Raw genomic sequence first — 15,583 nt, 5'->3', positions numbered from 1 at the left:
CTCACGCGGACCTTAACCCCCACGCGCCAAGGAAAGGCCACTCACAAGGGCAGTTTTTCAACTTTATTAGCCTACAGCTCCTCCCTGCCGGCCGCAGGGGCTGGTCCCTGGGCACAGTGAGCAGAATTGAGGTCAGATTCGGCCCCCGGCAGCGTGGCACAGCTCGTCCAGGGGCTCAGCAGGTGCAAAAGTCCGAATGCTGGCACTTCAGGTGTGGCCGGCTCCTGGCCAGACTTGGGGTGAAGCGCGGCCTGCCTCGGCGGCAATACGGGGCGCCACGGTCTTCTCCTGGCGAGGGGTCTGCCCCTGGGCAGGGCTGAGCCCTGCACGGCAGCATTCCTCACAAGGCAGCTAGGAGCAGTTCGTGATCCTGGCCAGGAACTGCTGCGCCCACCACTCGTCCAGGTCAATGGGCACAAAGTCTGTGGGCAGAGTAGAGGGCTGGGCAGTGATGCCGCCTCCCGCATCACTCAGCATCTCCCCCTTGGAGCTGACCACAGGCCCCTCACCCAGACCCTGAGGTAGCAAGCAGTAGGAAAGAGCAGGTCAAGTTCAAGGGCCCTCCCCAACCCCCTAGGGCTAGAACCCAGCGGTCTGGTCAGGGTTGGAGGGAGTGGAGGGGACTCCCTGAGAGCAGGGGAGGGCTCACTCTGCAGCCGGGGGTTGGGGGTCTTCTCCACGTACTGCACAGGCCTGGGCCCACTATGGCCAGTGGGGCCACTGCCCAGCTGCTGCTCCACTTGCTGCCAAGCTGTGGGGAGAGGGCAGTCGGGCTGAGCCAGGCCCCCAGTATCCTGTCTCCCGCCCAGGGCTGGGTGGCCACCCTGGACCCCAGCCAGGAAGTGGGAGTAGGAAGCCCACCGGACCGTCATGGGACACACAGGGGGATGGCTTAGGAAGAGCCAAGACCTCCAGTTACTTTGAATCAGGTCACAGTGGGGAAGAGGAACAGGCCCCAGGCCCCAGCCTCAGGCCTCGACACTACCTTCGGACACAAACCGGACGTTTTCCTCATGGGCCAGTGTGTAGGTCTCTTGGGCTCCCTCAAGGGACGGAGACGTGGCAGGGGGCCGCCGGCCGTTCACCCGGTTAAACACAAGCCTTGGCCCCGAACTGCGGAGGACGAGCTGGTCAGCAACTGTCCTACGCCCTGGTGATGCCTGGCAAAGCTCCAAGAGCAGCTTCAGCCCCCACCCCCCCCCACCCCCGCCCACCATGCCAGGCCAGGCCCAGCCTGGGCACTTCCTTGAACTTCAAGGCAGCTGCTGCTGCAGTGGTGGCCGAGGCCTCTCTCCTGCAGGCCCAAGCCCTGGGCAGCTTGATTCACACCGGCCCTGTGTCCAGACCCCCAGCAGGGCTCCATGCTCAAGGCACACAGGCGCTCCTCCACGGGTCTCTCGGGCACCCCTACTGCACCTGCACCCCACCTCCTCAGGACCAGCCAGGCCTCCAGCAACCCATGTTCTGGTATGAGCTACAACCGGACCACTCCGACCCAACCACAATTGGCCAAGCACAATTCGAGGCCATCTTCTCCCCCCACAGAAGCTTCTCCATCTCACCAACGTCCCCAGTGTGGAAGGACCCAAACAAGAAACAGGCCATCTGTACCCTTCCCGCTTCCTGGCTGCCTCAGGCTCCATGGGGACGAGCCCTAGGTGATGGTCTGACCAGACAGCACTTCGCCACTGAGTGGGGAAGCTGTGACTTCAACCCCAGCCCATCCCTGCAGGTCCCAGACGAGGCCACACTCTTGCCCAGGGGGTGGGAATGCCGAGTGAGGAGATGGGATGTCCAGGGAGCCGCTGGGCCTGTGTCAAGGATCAGAGGGCAGTGGGGGGAGTGGGGGGTCCCAGGGCAGCGATGGGCTGTCCCTGCTGGCGGCAGCAGCCTAGCCCTGCACACACAAAGCCCAGGATGGGGCCGTGGAGGGAACGGGGCCCACACCTACAGCAGGAGGTGGGAGCCGGGAGTCCTGGGCTGCACGTGCCACTCCGCCAGGCACTCGCGGTCCCGCCGGCCTGCTCGCCTTCCTGGGCTCAGGTGCCCCACCGCCGCTCGGGGGTCCTCCTTGGCTGAGAGGGGCACTAAAATAAAGAGGAGTGTCTTGAGGGGCACCTCCCGCCAGCTCCAGGCCAGCGGAGAAAATGGGGAGGGCGGGGCTCCGCTCAGGCTGCACCCACCGGAGGGTGGGCAGCTTTGTCCTCAGCTCGGACAGCCCTTGCCTGCCCCCCGCCCCCCAGCCGGCAGACTCCACCAAAGTGCAGGCTGGACATCAAAAAGGGTGAACAAAAGGGAATTGCAGCCATGGGCTGTGCATCACGGGGACCAAGGTGGCGGCCTGACCCGGCTGAGCAGGGGCCCCAGCAGGCAGGCACCCCCTAACCCATAAAGGATCCTCCAGGGCCCTCTGGATTCAAGGGCACTGGCTCAAGTGTGCACCTGTGGCTGAAGGCCACACTGTGCCCGCTCAGGGAGGCTGCCTGGAGGCAGGCTTGGTGTCCCTGGTCAGCACCCATTTGGGCATCCTCGCACTCGGCCTCCTCTCTGACCCCTAAGGTAAACGGCCCACCCATTCCCAGCCCAGGGCCCTGAGCTCAGCAGGGAAGTGACCCGCCCAAAGTCACATGCTGTAAATGGGCAGTAGTCCCAGAACTGAACTGCACACCTGCCCGACCTCAAGGCCCATGACTAGAGCTCCCAGGCCACCTCCCAGACCTGCTCTCCTGACCGTGGGGCGGGGGGGGGGGGGGGGTGTCACACGGCGCCATTTTATCTTCTTCCCAGCAATGGACATGACCTCCACTATCCTCTGCTGTCCCACGCTGGGAGCAAGAGCCGCTGAGCCACAACCCCAGCCTGCGTAATTAGCAGGTCAGCTGCTTGGCCGGAGCACCTAAAAGTGCACCAGGCACCAGGTGTGGGGGATGCAGCGGGGGCCCAGACACCCCCTCTCATGAGCAAGTCAGGGTGAGGGGTGCTGGGTAGTAAAAAACCACTACCGAGGAAAAACTAGAGAAGGTGGATAGGAAAGCGGGTGGAGCCCTTTTGGAGGGTGGCCCCCTGGGAAGGCTCAGGGGGGAGGGAGGACCCACTGGCCGCTTTGGCCTCCCAGCAGGGTCTTTTCAAGGCCACTGGGGCTGGGAGGGGGCAGCCCCGGAGGAGGGTGTGACCTCAGAGGGAAGGGGTGTCTGTTCACGCCCCAGGGAGGCGCAGAAGGCCCCCGGGCGCACAGCACTGCGGCAGGCTGGGCCTTGCACTCCCGTAGGCCGGGCTTGTGGGCACCCTCCCGACCTGGCAGGCTGCAGTGTGTCCAACTGGCTAAGGGCCAGCGGAGAGGGCAGGCGAGGCTCCTGGGGGCCTTAGGAGCTCTACGCACGTGCTTCCCTGGCACTCCCCAACCCTGCCACGGATGCACCCTGATTTCATCAGCAACGGGACTCTGTAGAGGGAGGTGCTGTGCTTCTCCAGGTGAGAGGGTGGGGGGCACCCTGGACCACTCTGCTCCCGGGTTCTCTGCCCGGGTGAGCCGTGGTGGCTCTACACCTAAGTGTGCTTTGCTCTGCTGGGCAGTGGGGCAGCCGTGAGCACCAAAGCCGAAATCACAAGACAATATTTTAGCACAGCCTGGGTCTCGGGAGCTGCCCCGGAGGCCCTGCTCACCTGTCTCCCCAGGGCACACCTGTGATTGGCCTAGAACGTTCCCATCACTAGGATGCAGCCTCAAAATGTCCACATGCCCCCAGCAGAAGGTCCCGGGGTAAGGGCCTCAGCCCAGAAAGATCCCCACAGGCTGCCCCCACCCACCCCCGCAGGCCCCATCACCCGCGCCCTCCTCAGCGCTGAGTCAGGGGCCCTGAGCCGGCAGCCCTATCTGCTCCCCCGCCCACAGCCTAGCCCGGGAGGCCTCAGGCCTTGTGGGCCTGGAAGAAAGCCCCGGGTCCAGGAGATGCGGAAAGTGAAACCAAAGGTCCAGAACTGAAACAAAAAAGGAACCGGCTCAGCTCCGGGGGATGGGGGCCGTTGACCTCCCCGTCAAGGTCACGTGGAGGCCAAATTGGCCAGGACTGAGACTCCTAAGGCCGGAGGCTGCATGTTCCCGCGAGGCCCCAGCATCCGTGGGAGGCCTCCCGTGGCAGCCAGGGTGCTCTGGGTGAAGGGCACAGGAGGGCGGCGCCTGGGCGGGGGTGGGGGGGGCGGGAGGGGGGAGCCACGTGCACTTGCTCCCCCCGCAGGCTGGGCAAGGCAGGCTGGACAAGGCCGGGGCTGGCAGCCTCCCGCGGGGCGGGAGCCAGGCGGCCTTCGGGCCAGCACCCTGGGAGGTTTTGCTCCCGCCTTCCCGGGCAGCTCGCCTCCAGCCGTGGCCTCGCCGCCCAAGGTCGCCCGGGGCACGGGAGTCGGCCGCGTGGAGTCCTCCGGTCCGGGAGCCGCTCCGCCGCCTCCGCGCTCGGGCTCCGCCGTCCCAGGGGCCAGAGTGGAGCGGGGCCTCGCGGTCCGCCGCCCGCCGGGAGGCCAGGTACCAGGTGCGACGGGGCCCGCGGCCCGCGGCCCGCAGCCCCGAGCCGCCCTCGCAGGCGGGGTCACACGCCCCGCCCCGCGCCCGCCCCGCGCATGTGGCCGGTCTCCGCGAACCTTCCCCAAGGTCAACCGCTCAGTCCCCGGCGGCCGCCCGCGCGTCTCACCTCGACAGGGGCCAGGGTCCCGGCGGCTGCGCCCGCGGGGCCGGGGGGGTCGGTGGCGCGGGCTGCCGGCATTTCAGGAGCTCGCCGAGCCGGCTGTCCACCTGCTGCTGCGGGGGACCTGCGGGCACCGGGCGCGTCAGCCGCCGCCGCGCTCCCCGCGCCCCCCGCGCCCCCCGCGCCCCGCCCGCGCACCTGTGCGGCGCTGCGCCACCAGCTTGCTGGGCCCTTTGCTGATGGTGTACATGGTGCGGAGGGGCCGCCGCCCGCGCTCGCCGCCGCGCGCCCTGCCCTGCCCTCCGCCCGCGCTCCGCTCTGCGGGGCCCGGGGCGCGGCCCCTTTAACGGGCGGCCGGCGCGGCGGGAGGGGCGGGCCCGCTACACGCCCCCGGCCCTTAAAGGGCCCGCGGCTCGGGCGGCGCTGGGGCCGCGCTCCCGGCGCCCCACGCGCAGGGCCCGCACCGGGGGCGGGGCCAGGGAGCCGGGGGCGGGCCCTGCGGTGGGCGGGGCCGGGCGGGGGGCGCCGCGCTCGCCGCAGGTCCGGGAGCTGAGCGCCCACCCGGCGGCCCCGGAGGCGGTGCCCTCCCGAGCGGCGCCCCCGGGGCCTGTGGGCCCGATACCCCCTTGGGCTCCACGGAGGCCGCTCCTCGTCCAGCATCTGGTCGCGTCCGGTCCTTACCATGCCCACCGGCGCCCCAGGAAGCGGCCCACCCACAGTGGGGCTCTGCGATCCGCTCCCGCGCCGCCGCGTCCACGGGGCCCGGCCCCGTCTGCGAGCTGTGCCCCAGGGCGCCGTGGGGTCCCGGGGCCCAAGCAGCCCGGCTCCCCCCACGCCGCGAGCAGATTGCGCAGGGGAGCGGGGCGTGACGGCAGGAAGAACTCCCTCCCCACCGCCCGGGGCAGTGTCCCTCCCCAGCGCTCCCCAGGCACCGAGTGGGGGCGGTCCCCAGGCCTGCTCAGCTCCTCCTCCGCGGGCTTGCAGTGGGGCTGGGCTGGGGCAGGCCTTCCAGCCTGAGGGGAGTGAGGGCTGCCCCCCAGGCAAAAGCACGTACGGCGAGTGCTGGCCTGAGCAGGCCCCCCGGCAGGGCGCAGCACTGCCTCGGCTCACCTGTGCTGGCCCTTGGCCTTGAGCGCGGCTCCAGCTCCCACGCCCCCAGGAGGAGAGGCGCAGACGGAAGGGCCCCCAAGGTGACAAAAGCTCTGAGAGCACCTGCTCCCTCGGGCACAGCCCCGGGCCTGCAGGGGCCTCCAGGACAAGACTAGGGCCCGGGATGGGCGAACAGGCCCTGCCTGCAGGCCAGGCGTAAGGTCAAAGGTTGGATCCAAGGACGCCTGGGTGGGTCTACCTTCGGGTCAGGGTCTGGTCCCAGAGTCCTGGGTTCAAGTCCCATATCAGGTTCCCTGCAGGAAGCCTGCTTCCCCTGTGTCTGCCTCTCTCTGTGTCTCTCATGAGTAAAATCCTCATAAGAAAAAAAAGGTTGGGTCCAGAGCCCTGAGCTCAGGGGAGAAGCAACTGAGCACCAGTGATGCTGGCAAGTGGGAGGAATGTGGGGGTGCGCACATGCCCAGGGGTCCGCGGGATAGCTGATGGAGGAGGAAGGGGGGTGCAGACAGTGACGGCCCTCTCCCCCAGAAGGGCCTTCCCGCAGCACGCCTCCTGGGTCACACCCTGGCCTGGGGGTCTGACCTTCCCCACACTACAGAGCCCTGGAAGGCAGGTTGGTCATGAAGCCCCTGCAGGAGCCAGTAACCTTCCCCACGGCTGGCTGGAGAGATTGGGAAGATTGGGAACCTAACCCCGAGCTGGAGCAGGGACCTGGGGGTGGGGCCTCCCCCTCCCCCGCCCCAGGCAAGCAGGAAGAGAGGCAGGCAGGGTGAGAAAAGGCCTTGGTGTCCCAGACCCCAATTATCATAATAAAAATAGTGTTTTCCTGTCTTTCTGAATACGACACTAAAACCCTATCTGAGAGAGAAGAAAGTGGTTTCATTCTAAGTTTCTCCTTCTGAAATCCACGCCCTCAGCAACCCAGACTGGAGGACCGGCCTCTGCCAGTGGAGGGGGGGCCAGCGGACCCCCAGGAAAGGTGCGGCTGCGGGCTCCCGCTGCCGTCTTCAGGGATTGCTTCGCCATTCCCAAACCCAAGTGCGCTAGGTTGAGTGGTGGCTCCAAAAATACGTCTACTGGGGACCTCAGAATGTGACCTTATTCAGAATAAAGGTCTTTGCAGATGTAACTCAGGCAAAGTTTCATGATAAGGCCATCCTGGACCAGCATGGGCCCTAACTCCAGTAACGTGTCTTTGAAGGAGAAATGAGGGGGATGTTTGGACACAGGTACAGAGAAGAATAGGTGATAGTGGACGCAGAGGTGGCCACAGGCTGGACAGTGCCTGCAGCCTCCAGCAGCTGCACACGGTGACAGAGCGTCTTCCTGGAGGACCTTGGGAGGGAGCAGACCACTTTATCTTGCACTTCTGGTCTCCAGAAGTATGGGGAAATAAACTTCTGTTGTTTCAAACCACTAGGTTTGGGGCGCTTTGTCACGGCAGCTGTAGGAAGCCAGCGAATGAGGCGCAGTGGCCGTGGGCAGCCGGGCAGGGGAGCTCCTGTGTGCTCACGGTGCGGGTGGACACTCACTGGAGGTGGCCCGGCCAGTACCCTGCACACAGGGCTGGAGGAGGCTCCGGAGGGCTGCATGGGAGCTGGGCTTCCCCTCAGGAGAAAAACTCCAGGAGGCCATGCAGCACAGGCCGTGGGGGGGGGGGGGGAGACATTCCCAGGCGCCCACTGTCGCAAGTTCACTGCGAGTCCCTGGCCCTCCCAGAGTCCGACAGACATCTGGAAAATGTGTGTACAAGTAGTCACACGCGTGTGCAAGTACTCACACACTGCAGACACCGAGGGCCAGGCTTCTCTGGCTGAGCTTGGGGGGGCGTGTTGTGCGTGGGTAGCTCGCACAGCGTCCAGCCCACAGTGACCAAAATGTGGCAAGTGCTGGGGGGGGGGCGGAGCAGGGGAGGAGACCTGCTGAGTATGTAGGTCTCGCCCGAGGCAGGGCCATAGGACCCGGGAGCAGGAGACCGGCCCATTGGGTTTGAGCCTGAGGTAAAGTAGAGCAACACTGTGCACACAACACGGGCACCGACGCGTGGGGTGTCCGCAGCCAGCGATCCTCCTCCTCCGCGGGCACCCAGCGGGCATCCTACGATTTCACTCAGTCCTGACACTGCTCAAGGGCAGGCCCCGGGACTGAGGGCCCTGTCCCACGAGCCCACCCCCACCTCAGAGGCCACCCACAGGTCCAGGCTGTCAGCCTGCTGCTGGCCCCCCAGCTGTAAGTCGGGGTTCTCACGACCCCCTTCTCCGGCCGTAATTTGCTGGGACGGCTCACAGACGTCGGGGGAACACCTCACTTAGGTTTCCTGGTTCATCGACTTGGCAACAGCAGATGAAAGACATCCATGGGGGGGCTGGGGGGTGGGAAAGGGGCGTCGAGCTTCCAGACCCGCCCCTCCCGGCACCTCCACGTGTTCCCACCCAAGGCTCCCAAACCCCTGCACCTCGGGCTTCTGCAAAGGCCCCATGGTTGACCAAGGCGCTGGTGCTGGGCGGGGTGTGCACCCTTCTGATCACCAGCCCACAAGCTCCGAGAGTCATGTGGTCGGTGTGAACCCAGGTAAGGGGGCAAGGGGCTTGTTCGGAACCACCGCACAGGCTGCTCACAGCCTCCGCAGGTCGAAGGGTACAGGGAACTCCCGGCCCCGCCGACACACCAGGTGGAGGGAAGCACAACGTGATTCATGCAAGGAAGCTCTGGGCTGGGAAACGGAAAGCCCATGGTAGGGTGGTCAGGTGCACAGTGCCGGGGACCGCCTGGAGGGGGAGGCCCGTCCAGACCAGCCAAGCCTACACCACCTCCCCACCCTGCGCTGCAAGCCCGCCCCCCTCGCCCGCCCCAGCCCACACCCCGGCCCCTCCCCGGCGATCACGGCTAAGCCTGCGGCGGGCCCATCCTCTGAGCTCCGGCCAGAGGGACGTCGGGTCAGGGGGGCTCCTTGAAGGACCGCACAGGGCAGGTAAGCTAGCCCCCAGCCTGCACGGCAGGGCCTGGGACACAGGGGCCCGAGGCTGACAACAGGAAGCACCCCTGGACATCAGATAGGGTCCCGGCTTGATCCGCGGGTCACCGACCCCCTCACGACGTCCCCGAAGCCTGGGCTAGCGCCGGTCAACTCGGAGTCACGGGGAAGCCCCGAGCCCCACGGGGTCCCCGCTGCCGGCCCGCCTCCGCCCCGCCCCCAGCTAAGCCCCGCCCACCAGGTAACCGGTCGCGGCCACGCCCCCAGCGAAAAGCCCCGCCTACCAGGAACCCGGCGGTGGCCAAGCCCCACCGCCTCCGACCGCCCGGGGTTGTCATGGTTTCCAACGCGCAGGCGCGAATCCAGCCTCCCCCCCCACCTCCGCTCCGTGCTCTGTAGTGCTGGAGGCCCAACCGACACCTCTAGTCTCCCCTCCCGAACGCGGACCCGGCGCTCCCGCCCCCGCCCCGCCTCCGTCCCCGCCGGCCGACTGCCAGGCGTCCCGGCGGCCTCCCCGCGGAGCAGCGCGCATGCGCCGTGGTGCTTCTGCGCGCGGAGCGGTTGCATCACAATCCCTTAGGTCTCGGGGGCGCCCTGATTGCTAGCAGCGCCGCTGGTGTAGTGGTATCATGCAAGATTCCCATTCTTGCGACCCGGGTTCGATTCCCGGGCGGCGCATCAGTTTTCTTACTTTTTTCTTTCATTCTCCTTATCTCAACAAACTAATTTGAACTAACGACACCGATTTCAAAAGGAAAGAAAACCAGAAACGACGAAACACCCATTTCGGTGCTGAGCCAACGAAGTGGTTTCAGAGAAAGGGAGAATGACACGCGCCCTGAAGATACCGGGGCGTCCGTGGGCCCCTGGGTGCGGAGCCGACGGTCACCCGTAAGCCAGCGCCCCCAGCACACGGCCCGGCGCGCCCCCCGGGGCTGCGGGCCCTTTAAGTTCCCAGCAGGCCTCGCGGAGCCGGACTACGACTCCCGGCGGGCCGCGCGGCGCCGGACTACGACTCCCGGCGGGCCGCGCGGCGTCGGCTCACGGCTCCCGGCGGGTCTCGGGGTGTCGGACTGCGGCTACAGGCGGGCCGGCGGAGCTGCTGCGATGCTGGTGGCGGCGGCGGCCGAACGGAACAAGGAGCCCATCCTGCGCGTGCTACGGCAGTACATGGACCCGGCGCAGCGCGGCGTCCGCGTGCTCGAGGTGGCCTCGGGCTCCGGCCAGCACGCGGCCCACTTCGCGCGGGCCTTCCCCCACGCCGAGTGGCAGCCGTCCGACGTGGACCAGCGCTGCCTGGACAGGTGCGGCGGGGCGCGGGCGCGGGGGCGGGGGCGTGCGGGGGGCAGGGCCCGCCCCAACCGTGTGGCCCCTCCCGCAGCATCTCGGCCACCACCCGGGCCCAGGGGCTGTCCAACGTGAAGGCCCCGCTGTACCTGGACGTGACCTGGGACTGGGAGCACTGGGGCGGGATCCTGCCGCAGTCGCTGGACCTGCTGCTCTGCATCAACATGATCCACATCAGCCCCCTGAGCTGCACGGAGGTCCGCGGGGCGGGGGCGGGGGCGAGCCCCCCTGCTCGCGGGCACCCCCTTGGTGCAGGGGAGGGGGCGGCGGGCCCGCGGGGTCAGGTGCGAGACCGACGGCGCCTCCCTCACCCCCAGGGGCTCTTCAGAGCCGCGGGACATCTGCTCAAGCCCAAGGCGCTGCTGATCACCTATGGGGTGAGTGCTCCTGCCAGAGACTGGGGGCCTCCCCCGCGGGTGGGCCCTGACCGGGTCCTGGCCCTCCCGGCCGTCCTCCTTCCTGGACTCCCTCCGTTGGGTCTCCTTGTCTCAGTGGCCTTGTCCCCTGCCTGTCTTTAAACCGCACCCAAGGTCATGCTTCTTGAACATGGCCCTGGTCACCTGCCTGTCTCTCTGCACCCCCTTGGCTCACCAGCTGATCCTCAGCTGTCCCCCATCTTGGGGGCAGGGAGGGGTGCGTCCTTTTCGTTCTCTGGGTGCTGTGTGTGCAAAACTGCCTGTGTGTCGTCTGAGGAATGGCTGACCCCATGTCTGTGGGTGGCGGGCAGAGCCGTGTTCCCATCTCCGCAGCCCTATGCCGTCAACGGGAGAATCACTCCGCAGAGTAACGTGGATTTTGATCTAACTCTTAGATGCAGGTCAGAGCTGGGGGTGGCTGGCTGGTGTGGGGGGGGAGGCGCTGGGCGACCGCCCCCGTCCCCAACTCCACGGTCGATCTCCTCCGCCTCCTCCCCACCGCAGGAACCCTGAGTGGGGGCTGCGGGACACAGCCCTCCTGGAGGACCTGGGCCAAGCCAGTGGCCTCCTGCTGGAGAGGATGGTAGGTGGGAAGGGCTGGGGGACACCGGCGACTTCCAGGGGACCAGGTCAGCTGCTCCAGCCAAAGCCTCTCCCCTAGGTGGACATGCCGGCCAACAACAAGTGCTTGATATTCCGGAAAGAGTAACTCTCTCCTTCTCTCGCATGTTTGTGTCTCCACGGGGTCCCCCTGGAACAAACCCAGATGCCAGCCCCTGCCTCCCAGGGCTGGGCCATGAGGGGTGGCCTGGACCAGTCTGGGGGCTCTTGGCCGGAGGCCACAGGGCTGCTCAGAACCTGGGAATAAAGTGTTTTCTGCTGTTCGCTGCCAGTGTCAACCCTGCGTCCTTGTGGGACCAGTCCCCGTGGTGTTAGGCGGGCAGGCTGTCTCCGAGGGTTCTGTACCCGGGGCAGGAGAGGTGTGGCCTGTGGGGTGAGGGCTTGGGGGCCTCCTGGACCACGCTGCCCGGCTCGGGGGACAGAGGAGGGTAGAGGACTGAGGCGCGGCTGGGGCAGGGCTGAGCGGACCGCCTGGCAATCCTGCCACAAGAGGTGGTGCCTGTGTCAGATGGGTCAAGGTTTGGGTCATGGTTCGCGCTCCTGCGGGGAAACAGGAGGTCCCTAAGGAGGGGACGGCCGGTGTGTGTGGTGACCAGCTGGAGACCAGCTGGAGGGAGACCAGCTGGAGGGAAGGCAAGTGGGGTAAGGGTCCCCCGGGAGGACAGGCACCTTAGGCCACGAGGTCTGGAGAACACAGGCTTTATTCAGGGGGTGGGGTGGGGTGGGCGGGGCGGACACAAGCGAGGGGGTGGGGGTGCGGGGGTGCGGGGGGCTAGTCCTGGAAGCGATTCAGCAGCTCGCAGGCCTTCTTCTCCAGCAGCTCTGAGATCTTCTTGATGCGCTTCTCGCTCGCGGCGCGGATGTAGCTGCCTGCATCCAGCACGGCCACACCGTCTCGCACCTCCCCCATGATGACGAGCAGGCCGTCGCCGGCCGTCACGTTGGGGCAGGGGCAGGTCCAGTCCATGCCGCTGAGCGTCACCTCCAGGTACTTGGTGCCCAAGAACCTGAGGCCCATCTTGTCATCCTTGAGCACCTCGTCCAGGGCCACGCGGGCGATGCCGCCGCCCCCCATGTCGGGCTCCTCCAGCACCTCGGTGAGCCGCCCCACGATGGCGAAGTCGCTGCGGCACAGGCTCAGTGCCAGCTTGCTCCGCAGGCGGCAGGCCCGGCAGGGCGGCGTGCGCGGCACGGGGCAGGCGTCCTCGCAGCTCGCGCGGCTCTCAAAGTTGTTGCCGTTGCCCTCACAGCCGCCGTACACGAACGGGTGGCACTGCTGCAGCAGCGGGCTATAGGCCCAGCGCGCCTCCCGGCCCTGGCAGCGGCCCTGCACGGCGGGCAGCACGCAGGCGTCGCCAGGGCCCCGGGCACAGGCCTGCTGGCACGCCTCGTACGTCTCGAAGCCCCGGCCGCCGCCGTCGCAGCCGCACACAGGGAAGGTCATACAGCCCCCGCGCTGTGGGTCGAAGTGCCAGAGGACCAGGCCAGAGGGTGCGCCGGCGCAGGCCCGCGGGTCGGGCAGGCACTCGGCTGGGGCAGAGGGTGTGGGCGCCGTGTCCCGGGCTGCGTCGCGCCGCACCACGGACAGCGGGAAGTCGGCGCGCAGCAGGCCGGCGGCGTTGCGGGCGGTGCAGGTGTAGAGGCCGGCGTCCTCGGGTCGCGCGTTGTACAGCACCAGCTGCCCGATGCTCGTCACCACCACGTTGCCGTACATCTGGTCCGGCCGCATGATGAGGGTCTCCCGCTGGTCGCTCTGCTTCTCCCAGGTCACGGCGGGCGGCGGGCGGCCGCTGACGTCGCAGTGCAGGCTGGCCGTGCCGCCCTCGAACACAGCCTGCGGGGCAGGGCTGCTGTAGAGCGCTGGTGGCACGGGCGCAGCCCCGGGCGGTGGGCGGGCCGTGGTCTCAGGTGGCCCCGGGCTGCTGGGCGGCCAGCTGAGCACGTGCTTGCAGGGCACGACGCGCAGGCGGAGGCCACGCAGGCAGGCCTCGGCGTCCATGTAGCAGCGGTTGTAGTAGGTGAGGCCGTCCGAGGCACAGGTGAAGCTGGGCTCCTTTTCACAGCGGTCCCGGCAGCGGCACACGGGCTGCCCGTCCCAGATGTCGCAGTCGGAGCCCTGCTGGGGGCACGTGAAGCCCTCGCAGGAGGCGGGCGGCGCGGGCGCGGTGGGGCCACCGTCGGGGAAGCGCGCCGCCACGCAGCTCTGCAGCCCGCACACGTTGGTGCAACACTTCTCGGCAGCGGCGCAGTCCTGGGGGGGGGGGAGTGGCTCAGTGTGCGCCCCCGGGGAGCGAGGCTGCGCCCCTGCTGCCCCCCCCCCCCGCCTCCCCTACAGAGAGCTGGGCAGGTTTGCGGGAACTCCCCTCCCGTCCTCTACCGTCCAATATAGCTACTCTGCGGACCGTCAGGTGTGCGCGTCACGGAAGCTCTGAAGCATAGGGTCGTCCCCCCACAGAGCAGCTCTCATGGCACAGATGGGGACTCCAAGGCAGGGGGGGGGGGCGGGGGGCCCACGGGCCGCAGGGCAGGGCTGCAGGCTCAGGTCCAGGGGCGGCCCCCCCCCTCCACCCCACTGGTCCTGAGAACAGCTGCTGGTCCCCGGTGGGGGTCAGCACGTTGGGGAGTGACGGGGGCTCTTCATCTTCAAACCCGTGAAGGCCAAGACCGGGGGTGCCCCGGGGCCCCCCCGCAGCAGAGTGTGAGGAGCCCGAGCGGGGAGCCGACTCCCAGGCTGGGGCCCAGTGCAGCTGCTGGGGTCCCCCTCTGGGTGGGGTCTGGGCTTCCCCTGGGCTGGTCTGACCCCCCAGGGCGGGGGGCGGGGGCTGCGCTTACCTGGTCGCCAACGCACTCACGCTCACAGGTGCTCTGGGCATCCACCCACAGGTTGGGGCTGAGCTGGTTGGGGCACACACCCGGATGGCTCCTGGGTCCCGGCGGCAGGCTGGCCCCCGAGGTCGGCCCAAGCACGAGGAGCAGCAGCAGCAGGAGTGGCCTCGGGGCCAGCATGGGGACCGCCAGGCCGGGGGCTGGGGGACGTGACCACCAGGCCCTCCTCAGGCCCTGCCGAGCCTCCTCCCTGAAGGCATCTACCTTCCCGGGCCCCTGGCTGCTCCCCGGGGCTCTCCCCAGCCCCCGAGGGGGGAGCCCAGGGCAGAAGCTTGGTCGGGACACCCCAGCGCCAGGGGCTGGGTTAGGTCGGAGCCTCTCCAGCGTGGAGCCGGTCTGCATGTGGCGCCGGCCCCTCCCCTGCCGGGCCCCTCTGTGGTCAGCGCAGGGCAGGGGCAAGCGGAGGGGGCGGGGAGGGGCCAAGGCCCGGGAGCACAGAAGACACTGGCCAGAGGGTCACGGGGGCGGGGCGGGGCAGGGCAGGGCCCACTCTGGCGGGAGAGGCGTGTAACCGGAGCCCCTCCTCCCGCAGGCCTGCAGGCTGGATCAAAGCTGCCCGGGGCCTCCCCAGCTGGGCAGAGGAGGGGGCTGGGCTGGCCGGCCGGCCGGGGTCTCCCCAGGGCAGGTCCACCCCCGCCCCTGGGTCAGCACGTCCAGGGGAGGCAGGGGCTCGGGCTCTGCATCTGGCCCAGCAACCAGCAGGCATCCTGTTCCCTCAGGAAGAAAATCCAACTGTTCCCTCGATCCTCAGGGTCACGACCTGCTAGCGGGTCCCGGGGTCAGGACAACCCTTTGTGCTAGTGGGGAAGCCCCTGGTGACCCGCAGCTCACGGGGACCGACGGGGACCGGGCCGCGCACTCGCCGCCCAGTGCAGGTTCCCCCACGACTGGACAAGGGGGGTTGGCCGCCCACACAGGTGGCACAGCCCTGGCCGGGGGAGCTGGGGCCTGGGGGCTTGGGCTGACGGCTCCTGGCAGCGGTGCCCCCACCAGCCACCAGTCCCGGCAGGCCGAGGTCATCCAAGCTCCCTGGGGGCTGCTCAGGCCTCTGGGAGGAGGAGCCACCCTGGGCGGGCAGGTGGGTCTGAGGCAGCCAGGACAAGGCCATGCGCCCTGCCCTTGCAAACACCCCAGGGCCCAGGCCCCACGCGCCCCACGCGCCCCGGGGCCCTGCGTCTGGCCTTGAGCCTGACCCCGAGCCGCCAAGGCAGGGAACGCACGTGGACAGGGCTCCAGGCCCAGCACGGTCCCTCGGGGCTGCAGCCGGAGGCCCGGGTCCCACCCTTGTGCTCCCCACGGCCCCAGACGGAGCAGAGCCGCGCACCAGGCCGTCTGCAGGCAGCTGCCCCGGGCCATGCGGGTTCTCAGCAGTGGTAACCCGGGTCGTGCGCCACCCTCTCCGGCAGCACAGCAAACCTGGAAGTTAGGCCCCGTCCACACAGTCCCCCGGGGGGCAGCGGGGACTAGGGCTCCGGTCCTCCCAGCCAGGACCTGCACTGCACCCAGCGCAGCGTCACATCCACCTACCACTTGGCCAGTTACAACCAGAGGCTTTA

The 15,583-nt window shown here is 68.3% G+C and overlaps 3 protein-coding genes and 1 non-coding gene across 11 annotated transcripts; 2 read left to right on the top strand and 2 right to left on the bottom strand.

The window, feature by feature from the left end:
• Positions 1-48: 48 nt before the first annotated feature.
• On the bottom strand, positions 49-9,339 carry MCRIP2 (MAPK regulated corepressor interacting protein 2). 8 transcript variants are annotated; one of them, XM_077905955.1, is made up of 5 exons: positions 9,042-9,339; positions 1,952-2,087; positions 986-1,113; positions 650-751; positions 49-422 (listed from the first exon to the last, which is right to left on the bottom strand). In XM_077905955.1, the coding sequence occupies exons 1-5, from the start codon at positions 9,322-9,324 to the stop codon at positions 352-354; spliced, it is 720 nt and encodes a 239-aa protein (XP_077762081.1). In that variant the 5' UTR covers positions 9,325-9,339; the 3' UTR covers positions 49-351. The 8 variants fall into 8 exon arrangements, with proteins under 8 accessions (XP_077762081.1, XP_077762083.1, XP_077762087.1 ...); XM_077905957.1 differs by having other exon boundaries at positions 685-751; XM_077905961.1 differs by lacking the exons at positions 1,952-2,087; positions 9,042-9,339 and adding exons at positions 4,683-4,800; positions 4,875-5,031.
• Positions 9,340-9,364: 25 nt separating this feature from the next.
• TRNAG-CCC (transfer RNA glycine (anticodon CCC)) lies at positions 9,365-9,435 on the top strand. Its single transcript has one exon. It is a non-coding gene; the product is annotated as a tRNA-Gly (tRNA).
• Positions 9,436-9,772: 337 nt separating this feature from the next.
• METTL26 (methyltransferase like 26) lies at positions 9,773-11,407 on the top strand. The gene is made up of 6 exons (XM_077905954.1): positions 9,773-10,061; positions 10,139-10,301; positions 10,422-10,481; positions 10,854-10,921; positions 11,025-11,103; positions 11,182-11,407. The coding sequence occupies exons 1-6, from the start codon at positions 9,865-9,867 to the stop codon at positions 11,227-11,229; spliced, it is 615 nt and encodes a 204-aa protein (XP_077762080.1). The 5' UTR covers positions 9,773-9,864; the 3' UTR covers positions 11,230-11,407.
• Positions 11,408-11,846: 439 nt separating this feature from the next.
• On the bottom strand, positions 11,847-15,419 carry WFIKKN1 (WAP, follistatin/kazal, immunoglobulin, kunitz and netrin domain containing 1). Its single transcript, XM_077905950.1, has 2 exons — positions 13,974-15,419; positions 11,847-13,392 (listed from the first exon to the last, which is right to left on the bottom strand). Exons 1-2 carry the CDS (start codon positions 14,367-14,369, stop codon positions 11,914-11,916), a joined length of 1,875 nt encoding a protein of 624 aa, XP_077762076.1. The 5' UTR covers positions 14,370-15,419; the 3' UTR covers positions 11,847-11,913.
• Between the last annotated feature and the right edge of the window lie 164 nt (positions 15,420-15,583).

The sequence above is a fragment of the Canis aureus genome, chromosome 8 (assembly GCF_053574225.1).
Source record: "Canis aureus isolate CA01 chromosome 8, VMU_Caureus_v.1.0, whole genome shotgun sequence".
NCBI classification, from domain to species: domain Eukaryota; kingdom Metazoa; phylum Chordata; class Mammalia; order Carnivora; family Canidae; genus Canis; species Canis aureus.
This window is presented reverse-complemented; position numbering and strand designations above follow the sequence as displayed.

Bases quoted from the DNA above. Each gene is read 5' to 3' on its own strand.
- MCRIP2 (XM_077905955.1), bottom strand. From the start codon at position 9,324: ATGCAACCGCTCCGCGCGCAGAAGCACCACGGCGCATGCGCGCTGCTC. The intron at 1,114-1,951 runs GTAGGTGTGGGC...CGTCCTCCGCAG, and splicing joins CCCGGCTCCCACCTCCTGCT to TTCGGGGCCAAGGCTTGTGT. The intron at 752-985 runs GTAGTGTCGAGG...CTCTCCCCACAG, and splicing joins CGTCCGGTTTGTGTCCGAAG to CTTGGCAGCAAGTGGAGCAG.
- METTL26 (XM_077905954.1), top strand. From the start codon at position 9,865: ATGCTGGTGGCGGCGGCGGCCGAACGGAACAAGGAGCCCATCCTGCGC. The intron at 10,482-10,853 runs GTGAGTGCTCCT...CCATCTCCGCAG, and splicing joins CGCTGCTGATCACCTATGGG to CCCTATGCCGTCAACGGGAG. The intron at 10,922-11,024 runs GTCAGAGCTGGG...TCCCCACCGCAG, and splicing joins GATCTAACTCTTAGATGCAG to GAACCCTGAGTGGGGGCTGC.
- WFIKKN1 (XM_077905950.1), bottom strand. From the start codon at position 14,369: ATGCAGACCGGCTCCACGCTGGAGAGGCTCCGACCTAACCCAGCCCCT. The intron at 13,393-13,973 runs GTAAGCGCAGCC...CCCCCCCCCCAG, and splicing joins GTGAGTGCGTTGGCGACCAG to GACTGCGCCGCTGCCGAGAA.